Raw genomic sequence first — 11,495 nt, forward strand, 5'->3', positions numbered from 1 at the left:
TCAGTTGTATGTAGGGCTTGAAGACTGGGAGGGGGGGATAGAAGAGGGCTTTGTGAGGAGAGGGGAAGATTTTGGGGCTGGGAGGCACATTTCTTCCAGGCCTGACTGGTCTGGCATTCTGGGTTGGGGGGGGGCATAATCTTGACATGGAATTGTGGTCACTGTGGGTGGGCAGGTAGTTGTGAGTTTCCGGAATTCTGTGGGGGTTGGACTAGATGACCTTGGCTGTCCCTTCCAACTTGTATGATTCTTTGATTCTGAGCTTTAGGCTGACTGGACTAGATGGCCTGCATTCTGTGCAGATGGCCTGCATTCTCGGCTGGACTAGATGGCCTGCATTCTGTGATTCCATGACTGGAATCGTTCCAGGCCGGCAGAGTCCGACCCAGCGAGGCATAAGGCTGGCCAGGGGTCAGAGGCAGAGATGCCTGCCCCACACGGAGAAAGGGAGAGTCTACATCATCCAGTAGGAGCCAAACAGGGAGCTTCTGCTTGTGGATGACGGGAGTGATGGAGAAGGAACGAGAATGCTGCCCTGTCCATTCTGCCCCTCACTGCCCTTCTCGTCCATCCATTGCTTTAGCCTCACGCAGCCTGTGAAGGCCAAGAGGGAAGGAGACCATGATCATTTCGCTGGCTCCTGGCAGTCTACCTCCACCGGCCGGAGGCCTCGCCCAGTGAACGGGGGTCTTCTCCACCCGCGCCTGACATTCTGCCCGCTGCCCCACACCGTCTCCCCGTCAAGGGCTGGGCGCTCTGCAGAACTTTCCCCTCTCCAGTCATCACTGTCGTCATCCCCTGGCGGGACTTAACGTGTTGTGAGATCCGGCAGCTTGTTTGTGCTGCGCCTAATCAGCTTTTCCTGTCCCCGTCTTGTCACTGCCCAGTTGCTGCCACCACCAATCTGTAGCCCTAATCTCCATCAATTAATGAGGAACACTTTATCCCCTCCCCCCCTGCTGACAAGCACACCCACCCCGAAGCCATAGTCAAGGAGGAGAAGCTAGACCCCCCCATTCCCCCCCCCCCGATCTTTTTTACTTTCCGCTAGCTCAGTGCACCCAATTAGGCATTTGACACCCGAACCCACTGACAAATTGTTCCTGTCATCTGCTTTCTGTCTTTCATTAAATGGGGAGGCAGAAGGAGGGAGGGGGGAGGGGCTTGGGCCGGGAGGGAGGGAGGGAGGGAGGGGGAGGGAAGATGTGATCTCCCATGCTTAGCAGGGCTAGATACATTAATTACAAAACGGCCATTTGCAGCATGAAAAAGCATTAATTAAATTTATGCAATCATTATCTTTAAATAGTCATATCTTCCGAACAATCAGCCCTTCCCTCGTCTTCTCTCTCCTCCACTAAGTAGTTCTAATCCCCCTTTCCAGGATTTATCTGGGGATCTGCAGAGTCTTGCCTGCATGCAAACTTGCAGGGGAAGAGCACCCAACTCTGCAGCACGGGGTGCTAAGGACACGCCGGGACCCCTTTGGATGAGTTCAGGGGGCTGCCGCTGCGCATTTGGAGGTTGGGAGGTGTCTGGTGGAGCAGACAGGCCTCCTCGCATGAGGTTCACAGAGGCAGGAGGCAGTGGAGCGGGACCCAGCACCCCAGGGTGCAGGCGAAGGATCTGGGTGGGGAGCGCTCCCAAAAGAGAGGGTGTCGCGCCTCCCCCAGCCAGGAGCTTTTGGGGCCTGTGCTGAATATTTTTATGCACCAACCGCTGCGCTCTGAAGCGGCCGCCCGGCCTCTCCTGCCCCTTCAGGACTCTTCCGCCCGCCTGCGGCTCCTGCAGGGAGGAACCAGCCTCAGCGCTCTTGGCTGCCGGGTGCTGCTGGCGGGATTAATTAGATGCGTGCTGCTGACTGTCATGTGGCCCAGCACTGCCAATCAGGGTTGGCAGCCGGGTGAGGACAATTGGCATACAAGGAACTGAAAGGAGGAAACTTTTCTTTTTTGTCCCGAGGTGCTGGGATTTCTCAGCCCTGGCAAAGGCCCGCAAGACGCTCTGTGACGTCCGCTCAGCCCCGGCAGAGGCCGATGGGCTTGTCTTTTTCTCCTGTGGACTTGCAGGCGAGGAGGGCCAGAGGCTGCCTGCCAGTATTGGGCGTCAGAGACACGGGCAGAGATTCGGAGGGCAAAGCGGGCTCGGCAGCTGCCTGCAGTCAAGGTCGCTCTTGTTGTCTCTGGCTGGCAGCCGCTCTCCAGGGCCTCGGGGGAGAAGTCCTGTGTCCCCGGAAGGCCTCCTCTAGCCGGGAGACCCCGATGCCCGTCCTTGCCCCGGCCCGGCGGCGGCGGCGGCGGCGGCGCGGGGAGCTCTCCATGGTCCTGGCGGCCGGCAACCCACGGCCGAGACGCGCCTCCCGCAGCCGCCTGCGCCGCGTTTCAGGGCGACGCACCCAAAGGCGCCAGGCGCCGCCCGGCCTCGAGGCGGGGAGTCGGGCGGGCGTGGAGAAAAGGGGGGACAAGACTCGGCGCCTCCCTAAGGGACGCCGCCGCCTGCTTGCCTCGAGAGAGAGGGGGGGGGCTCGGGGTTTCGCCGCCAGTCTCTCTCCGGCGGCCTTTGGGCGACCTTCGCCGCCGGGCGGGTGCAGGAGCCGCGGCTCCCTTGGGGGGCCGGAGGAGGCCGAGGAGAGGCCCTCCTGGCCTGGCCTGGCCTGGCGGCGGGGAAGCCGGGGCTGCAGGAGCTCTGCCGGGGAGACGCTGGCTCGGGAGTCGCTGGTGGGAAGGCCGGGAAGGGCCCTCGTCCCGGACATGGGCGCCAAGGAACGCCGTCAGCCGCCTTCCCAGCAGGAGCCAAGAGGGAAGCTCCGGTTCGGAAAACTGCGCGGCGCTGCGAGGGAGGCCACAGGCAGGCACAGGCAGGCAGCAAGCGCTGGCCAGAGGGCCCCTCGGGGGTGGCGGGGGGGGGGGGGTTCGTTGCTTTTCCTTTCCTTTTGGGGAAGAGCCCCGCGGGCGCCCCTTCCCGGGTGTCGCTTGGCCCCCTCGGCTGGATCCGAGGCCGGGTCGGAGGGGCGCGCCTATCAGTGCGCCAGGCAGCCTTGGCCCGGAGGCCGCCGCGGGCGGGGCGAGGGAAGAGAGAGACTTCACTTTCATCCATTCTTTCTGGACTGCTCATAATTTGGACAAAAAGATCAGGATCACGTCTCCTCTCTGCTGGGCCAACTTTCTGCAGTCCTCAACTTTTACCCCCCCCCCAACTCCCCCCCCTTTCCCCGTCTCTTTCTCGCCGGCTCTTCAATGTGTATTTGAATTAGCTGCTCGTACCGATTCCCATCACGAGAAACACGGCGCTGTGATGATGGAAAGGGACTTGCGGGGAGGACGGCGTTGGGAGCGAGGGTTTGCTTTGGGCCCGAGAGAGGGATCAAGGGAGGTTTAAGGATCTCAGCGCAGAGATGGGAAGCATGACGTTGGGCCCGAGCAAAGCATCCCTTGAATAGTCTCCGGGGATTAGGGGACGTTGCGGCAAGAGAGGGAGCCGAATCCCCCTTAATGATGGCGAGATCCCCAAGGCACGGAGGGATTCCGAGAAGAGGGGCGGCTGGCTGAGGCCGGCGGGAGGAGCAAATCGCCCCCCCCCGGCCTCCCCTCCACCCCACACATCTTGCGCTTCCGATCTGAATCCAGACCAGCCCCGATGGGGGCTGGTGTGGGCCTTGGGAGGGCGGAAGTCTTCCTTCTGGGCTCAGAGATCCATGCAGGACAAGGCATGCCCCCCCCCACTTTGTTCTAGACTCAGCCCTGAGAGGCTTCCTTGGCCAAGACAGGATTTGAGGCCCGGATCCCCCAGCCTTGGCCCATGGACCTCTGGAGAGCCACAGTGGGGCCACCCCTGGACCTGCGTCTCTGGCCTTCTCCACACGGCAGGACTTCTTGTGGCAGAAGTGCAGAAAACTCTCCCGCAGACCCCCAGAGAGCCACTGCTGTAGAAAATGAATCGTTCCAGGCCGGCAGCCTAAGGCACCTCAGTACAGAGTGACCCAGAGGGACAGTTCTGACTGCACCATCATCACTGAATTCAAGAGATTTTGGCAGGGCTATGTGTGTGTGTGTGTGTGCCAGACTTCTTAAAATTGGAGGTTGCTTGGGGGGGGGGACTTTGCACCCGGGTAATCTTCCCTCCAATATGCCTCTAATCTCCCTGCCCCCCTTGCGGCTACCCTGCCATTCCCCCTGCCCCAGACGTTGAGTGCTTTCCTCGCCCGCCACTGCCCGGTGCTTGCCACCTCCCGACCCCAGTGGAAGCTCCTGATGGCAGAGATTGGACCTCCTAATTGTGCTTCCCTTCCCAGAGTCGCCTCCGTTTATCGTAAAGGGAGCACATTTCCCGGCTAGAGTCTTGTCGGCCAGAGGCCCTGAGGGCCGGCTCAGAAATTGAGAGAATTAATTACATTTTTAAAAGTGGGGGGGGGGAGACTTCCCCGGCTTTTAAAGTGTGGGAGAGAGTGATGAAATCCCAGAGGGAGAAATGAGGCAGAGGTTGGGGGGGGGACAGTTGTAGAAACATAGTAAAGTCGGGGGGGGTGCCCAGGAGAGAAGGGGTGGGGGGACAATTCCCCCACGGAAGGCCATCTTATTAGGCCTGGAGTGAAATGGGCCTGACTTGACCGGACCCTGCCACAGGAGGAGGTGATGCAGCATTCAGGGTGGAGCCGCAAGCCCCCGAAAAGCCCCCAGTTCAAATCCTGGAAACGGACCACATGGCATGCCCAGGTGCTGATTTTGCAGCCTGGGCACCTGTGCTGAAGCCCCTCCTGGGGAGGGTCTCCATTTCAGCTGACAGCCACAGCAGGGGCGGGGGGGGCACACGAAAATGCTCAGGCGTGCTCTCCAGGACTTGGGGAAGGTGGCAAACCCATCCAGGGGTGGGCATGTGGAGGAGGAGTGAGGAATCGAACCCAGTTCTCCAGAGGAGAGGCCACTACACCAAGATCTCTGGAGGGGAGGGGGGAAGAGATTTGCTCAATGTCCCCCAGGCAACTTCCTGGCTGAGAACGGACTCGAACTCTGGTCTCCCCAGACGTCCTCCCCACCTCCCCCTCGCCTGCCTCCCTGCACAGCCACTTGCAGAAGAGTTTGGGGGGGGGGGTTGCTGAACTACAGACTTTCTCATTGCCTCTGATTGGAAACCTAAAGGGAGAATTTGGAATGAGGGATTGATAAGGGGGGGGGGGGGAGGAAGCTGCCAATCGCTGTGATTGACAAGATGGCTGATTTCCTTCCAGATAAAATCCTTTCGGAGGTGAGAAGACATTGATTTTCCGTTAGTGATGGTAATGCTTCAAGAAGTAATAAATTACAGGAAAGCAAGGTCAGAGAGAGAGAGAGAGAGAAGATGGGAAAATAATCCTTCCCGTCAGAGTTCAAGGTCTAAGGAGCAAGCAGGGAAGAGCCTGGACCTCGGTGGGAAGGACAGTGACGGCAGCATGCCCGGTCCCACCAGGGGGGACCTCTTGCCCCGGCCCAGCAAGGGTCGTCGTAAGGCTGGCTGTCAGTGGGGTGAGCGAAGGAAGCTTCCGGAAGGGCCGAGAGACCCTGTTCCAAACATCTGGCAAAGGTTTCTGGGGGCGGCCGGGGGGAGAGTCCAGCCGGCCGTCCATCAGGAAATAGATGTTGCCGGGTGAGAGGGCTAAACAGAGCCTCCATATTCAGAGGCAGTACGCTCTTGGAGTGACTGGTGCCTTCTGGGACATCTGGCCAGGGAAAGATGGAAGCAGGAGGCTGCGGGAGATGGACCCCCCTCGGGCGGCTCCATCAGGGCTCACCAATTTTGTCTGTTGTTTCTAGAGCTCCCTTAGGTGCCTACCGCCTCTGCAAGACCGCGGCCCTCGCTGGGCCCTGATCCATGGGCCTTTCCTGCGAGCAGCCCCTGCGCCTTCCTCGCCTGGGCAGTGGCTTCAGAGGGGCCCTCTGTTTGCTGCCCGTGGGCTGAGGAATCTCCACCACGTGGCATCCCGAAGAATGAATTTCCCCTTGAGGGAGGTTATTGCAGGATAAAAGCTTTCTGCCACTTCTTGCCAGGATCCAAGCATTTTCAATTTGAGATATTAATTGGGGTCAATGAGGTTGTGCTGCATTTTCAGACTTTTCCTTCAAAACGAGGAGTCTTCGAAGCGGCCCACTGGCGCCCTTCCAGCCCCCGGGCAGCCTGCAGCTGAGGCTGGCGGAGGGTCGGACGTTTGGCCTCCGGATGTTGCCAGCGAGGCCCAAAGCGGAGGGTCCTGAGCCTTGAGCCCAAGTGGCTGTTATCCTGTCCTCTGGAGAGACACCCAGTGGGGGGGGGGGGGGTGTTCAGCTGGGTGCTCCAGGAGTCAGTAAGGTGTACAAGAAGGACCTTTGGCCTGATGGAGCAAGGCAAGCACCCTGCGGCTTTCTTTCTTAGTCAAGAGAGTTAGATGGAACCTCCATAGCAAGAGGCAGTCTACCTCTAAATACCCAATCCCGGGTGCAAGTGAACCGGGGCCCCCTCTTGGTTGGGAGCCCCCCCTGCCGCTCTTGCCGGATGCTGAGTGACCCGCGGCTTCCCCTTTGTGCCCCCGCAGGTGATGAGCATCCTCAGCAACCCCAGCGGGGTCCCCCCGCAGCCCCAGGCCGACTTCTCCATCTCCCCCCTCCACGGCAGCCTGGAGACGGCCAACTCCATCTCGGCCAGCTGCAGCCAGAGAAGCGACTCCATCAAGTCTGTCGACAGCCTTCCCACTTCGCAGTCCTACTGCCCTCCGACCTACACCACCACCGGCTACAGCGTGGACCCCGTGGCAGGCTACCAGTATGGCCAATACGGGCAGAGTAAGTACCCCCACACACACACACACACACACACGGGGGGGGGGAAGCCGGCAAACTGAGGCCAGGGCCAAGTGCGTTTGCCGGCCCTCGGGAAACTGGCGGCAATGCTGTCCACCTGCCCGCCTGGGGGGGCAAGCTCCTTCGACTACCAGGATTCGGTTTCCGAGGAACAGGGGCCCCCTTTTATGCTCTAGCCGTGGGTCCTTTGACGTTCAGTGCCCCAGTCGGGGGGGAGCAGGCTGATATGCGCTACGGGGGTCTATAAGCAGGGTGTGGGGTGGGTGTGGGGTCCTCCAGAGGCCTCCTGTCCCAGCCCCAGGTCGCTGGGCCCAGCTGAGCAGATGTGTGTGCAGGGGGGCTTCTGCCAGGGGCACAGAGGCCGGGAGGGGGGCCGGTTGCCAATCCCCAGGAGGCATCGGGAGACCTCCCACTATTACCATGGATCTCCAGTCGATAAAGACCAGCTCCCCCGAGGGCTCTGCTGAGACCCATCCCCTCCCCAGGCTCTGCCACCCCCAAAAAACACTCCAAGGGTTTTCCAACCCAGAGGGGCCAATTCCGGGGGCTTTCAGCGTCCCCTTTCGCACCCTTTCCCTGACCCAAAAGGGCTGCCGGGGCAAGGCAGGTCGGTGACGTTCCCACCGTGAAGCAAAGAGCAGGTCCTCTGCAGACCTGGCAGGGCCGGAAAGCAGCGCTGGGTGGGCAGCTGGGGCCTCCACTAAACGGGCCACTCCAGGGCACGGCTGGGCCACAGGGTCCCAAAGGAAGGCAGCTTGTCAACAGTCTAAGCAGGGGCAGGGGCACTAGACCCAAATCAGAGCACCCAACGTCCCCAGGCAATGGGGCGCCCGCTCCACGGAGACGGAAGGTCACTTCCCCTGCTGGTCGAACTGGGTTCACCGAAGCCCAAGGGACCCTGGGCCAGAAAGGTCTCTCGCCACCCGTCCATCAAACCCAGAGGCTGCGAAGGCACGCCCCCCCCCCCCATTGCTCCACACCCTCCTTCGCCCAGGGCTCGGCCCCGGTGACCTCTTCTTCCAGGCCGCCTGACTTTTCCTCCTCAGCTCCTTTAATGTGCTCTACTTCTCCAGCCAAATGAGAACCGGCTGGGGATGAATGGGCCCTGGCCCTCGGCCCCCTTCCTTCTTGGACCCCCCCCCCCCCGTCCCTCCCAAGGGAGCTTGATCTGTGACCCCCTGGCCTTCCTCTCACTTCTGGGTGTGAGGGCTGCCCACACCTGCTATTGATAAAAATCTTAAGCAAATCCCAGTGCCCTGTATTCCCAAGAAGGACGCCCTGGGGCCGAGGGGTGTGCGTTGGTTGGGGCAGGAGGCGGGAAAGGAAGGCTAGAAACAGGGCCTCTCCGCAGGAATGTTGCAGCTTTTTCTTCTGTGCCCCCTAAAGTCTTAATATCCTGAAAGTTAGCAGAGTGCCTTGATGAGGCAAGTAAAACAACAAACAAACAAAGACACGTCCACAAACGTGGCACTTAACTAATATAGGAACTATTTAATAAAGAGATTTAGAAATTAAGCACTGACCCTCTTACTCCAAAGGCCAGCCAGTTCCTCTGGAACGCCAGCAACAGGACAAGGCCCGCCCTGGATGTGGCCTCCTGGCTCTGGGATTCAGAGGTTGACTGCCTCTGAATGTGGAGGTTCCCCCCTGTCTCCATGGGTAGTAGCCACTGATAGACCTAGCCTCCATCACTCTATCTAATCCCCTTTTAATATGTTGTGGGGAGCAAATTTCAAAGGTGAAGGCACAGGCGCTAGCCAGTCAGGACTAGCCACAGTTGGCTTCTGTTGTAAACATGCAGCAACACTGTGATGTGACTTTCCTCCGACTCAGGCCCTGCAAAGGAGTGCTAAATTTGGAGTCAATGTCGGGAGGGCGCTTCTAGAGACCCCCCCCCCGGTTCCAAAAGCAACGTCTTTGTGCGCAGCTTATGGGCTGCCTTTCTTGGGGGGATTCATAGGGAGCTCGGCCAGGTCCTCGTGACCAGCTCTGGAGCCAAGGAAGGGGCAGGATCGGGCCCTCCGTTCCTGCAGAGCCCATCTGTGCCTCCGGGGTGGGTGCCCAACTGGAGCGGGGGTCACGTGCCAGGAGGCAGCCAACCATCCCGGCTTCTTCGGGGAGGGGACGGGGGGAGCCAAGAGGGGCCAGAGCCAAGCGGTCCGGGCCGTTCCCAGAGGCCGCGGCCATGCTAATGATGCTGGAGACGGAGCGCAGTAGCGTGAAAGGCATCCTAATGGATGTGACAAGTCTAATCACAGTTTTTGCCTGGAAGGGACCCCCCTTTGGGGCAGGCAGCTGACAGGATGCTGACGGCTGGAATTTGTTTACTCCCTGGCACCGGCAAGGCCTTCACTGCCAGCTTCTTATTAATTTAATTTGAGATGTTCGGACTGGAGGAGGGACCGGGAGGAGGGGGGAGCCGAGAATTCGGCGGGAGCCCAGGTGAGTAGGGGGTCCCTGTACCGCAACTGAGTAGTGGGACAAAACAGAGACGTTGGCCCACCAAGTGTGGGGCGTGGCACGGGGGGAGGGGTCTTCACGTCAGGCGTAACAACGTCATTTCCTGAGGTCCACCCCAGGGGCCCAACCAACCAGTGGTCAGAAGGAAGCAGTGCCCAGCCAGGACTGGAGCCCTCACGGGTGGGAGGCGAGGCTTGGCTCACCACAGTCTCCCCTTCCTTCCGAGCTCAACATAGCCATGTATGTCCAAAGCCACCTCTGAGGGTCAATGACTGCCCTCCCGCCTGTCCATTGGGTGATTTGGCTGCAGACGTGCAAAATGCCGCCCTTGCCTGTGAAGGGTTTATTCACACCTCCCCTCTGCTTTCTCTGTCTCTCCCGCCAGCTGCAGTTGACTATTTGGCCAAAAACGTGAGCCTGTCCACCCAACGCAGGATGAAGCTGGGGGAGCACTCGGCCGTGCTAGGGCTCCTCCCCGTGGAGACAGGTCAAGCGTACTGACGGAGACCCTCAAGCCGGTCGTCCCACCGTCACAGCCCCCCAGCAAGGAGAAGAACGATCCCACTTCTGCCACCAGCCCTGCCCCCAGGACCCACTTCTCCCCACGCCCTTCTCCTCCTAGGAAGGACCCTCACCACTCCTCCGCTCCGGCTGCCAAGGGGACGGGAAGCCAGGAGAGCCACTGCAGCTTGAGACTCCGAGGCTGCCAGAGGCCAGAGACCCTCCTCGAGCCCCTCTGCGTGCAGACCCCGCTTATGGCCCTTCCGCTTGCCCAGCCAGAGGGCTTGGTCGGGGGGCCATTTGTTTGCTTCGTAAGGAGGCATTCCCCCCCCCCGCCTTGTGTGGCCTCATGGCCCCTACTGAAGCCTTGAATCTGGGGACCAAATGTAGGATCTTTGGACCAAATGTTTGTGTGCTGGGGGGGGGGGGAGCTGATTCCAAATGGTCACAGCCAGAATTGAAAACGTCCTGCTTTTTGCTGGGGGGGGGGCAGGGACCAAGTGGGTGGGAGTAGGTGGGGGGTGGGAGGGATTTGGTGTGCAGCACAACCCCCTTCCACTTTAGGAAGTTCACCAACTACAAGCCAAAAACACGAGTGGGGGGAGGGTTAGAGGGAACTTTGTGGAAGGTGCCCACGAATGCCATGCTGATGGCGCCTGGAGGGTCTCCTCCCTCTGGGCCCGGCCCACTCAGCCCAGGGGAACTGGGGGGCAGCTAAGCAGCAGGGTTCCTGTCCGGCCGCCGGGGGTCCTGTTTCCGAAGGAGCCAGGGCTTTCCCAGCCACAGGGGAATGGCTTCAGGGGGCACAGAGGGGGTGCTGGGGGGGAGGCTTTTTGAACAGGAAACCATCATCTCCTTTCTCACCCCCCACTCCCTCACCACTCACCCCCCCCCCCGGTGCATATAGACTTTATCCCCCCTCCCGTCATGGGCCTCTTGGAGGTCCTCCTTGATGTCCTCCCATCAGAAGAATCCCCGGAGGGAAGTGGGGGGGGCAGCAGGGAGGGGCTGCAGCTCAGCAGAGGGGGACGAAGCTCTGCACATGTTCAGCCCCCTGACTCAGGCGCCAGGAGAAGCCATGCAGGGCCCCAAACCCACTGGCTTCTCAAGGGACCAGGGGTCAGGCTCAGCCCTTGGGGACTGAGCCACCACCGGGCTCTGAAGGACCTCAGACCCAGATGCACCCACGGCCGGGAATGTTGTGCTAGAAATTAATGGAATTATACCTTTGAGTCCAAAATTAGATTAGGAATGCAAGCCGATATTCAACACAGGAAATAAGGACAGGGGGGGACCAACATTCCCGGTCCATTTGAGGAGGCTTCCCCCTAAACCATTTCCACTCTGGTTCGTTTACAGCCACTGGCACCTGCTGCACCCCACCCCACCCGCCTTCTCTGGCAAGACTGAGGGCTGGGAGAAGGGTGGGGTGGGGAGCCAAGCAGAGCAGACCTCTGGCTCTGGGGAGGCATGCAGCAGTTGCCAGGCAGGCCAAGGGGAAGAGGGGCTGGTTTTGTTCCCTCACTGTTTTCATGTTGACCAAACACTCCGGAGAGATTTTGCACTGGGCTCTTCCCCCAAATGACTGTGCCCCACAGCTGGCCCTCAAGGCTCAAGAGCTGGCAGCCACAGGGAGAGCCCCTCCTGCCCCCGAAAGAAGCACTTAACCAAGACGACTCTTGCCATTCCTGTGCTCAGCCCTTCCTGTGCCCCATAAAAAAGCCAAAT

The 11,495-nt window shown here is 60.1% G+C and overlaps 1 protein-coding gene across 4 annotated transcripts in view; it reads left to right on the forward strand.

The window, feature by feature from the left end:
• Positions 1-10,245, forward strand: part of PAX7 (paired box 7) — a 72,425-nt gene extending 62,180 nt beyond the window's left edge. For all 4 annotated transcript variants that reach the window (XM_077311464.1, XM_077311467.1, XM_077311466.1 and 1 more), the window contains exons 8-9: positions 6,542-6,788; positions 9,652-10,245. In XM_077311464.1, coding sequence (XP_077167579.1) covers positions 6,542-6,788; positions 9,652-9,767 — 363 coding nt within the window. In that variant the 3' untranslated portion in view covers positions 9,768-10,245. The remainder of the gene's footprint in view (positions 1-6,541; positions 6,789-9,651) is intronic.
• The last annotated feature ends 1,250 nt before the right edge of the window (positions 10,246-11,495 follow it).

Source organism: Paroedura picta, chromosome 15, assembly GCF_049243985.1.
Source record: "Paroedura picta isolate Pp20150507F chromosome 15, Ppicta_v3.0, whole genome shotgun sequence".
Lineage (NCBI taxonomy): Eukaryota > Metazoa > Chordata > Lepidosauria > Squamata > Gekkonidae > Paroedura > Paroedura picta.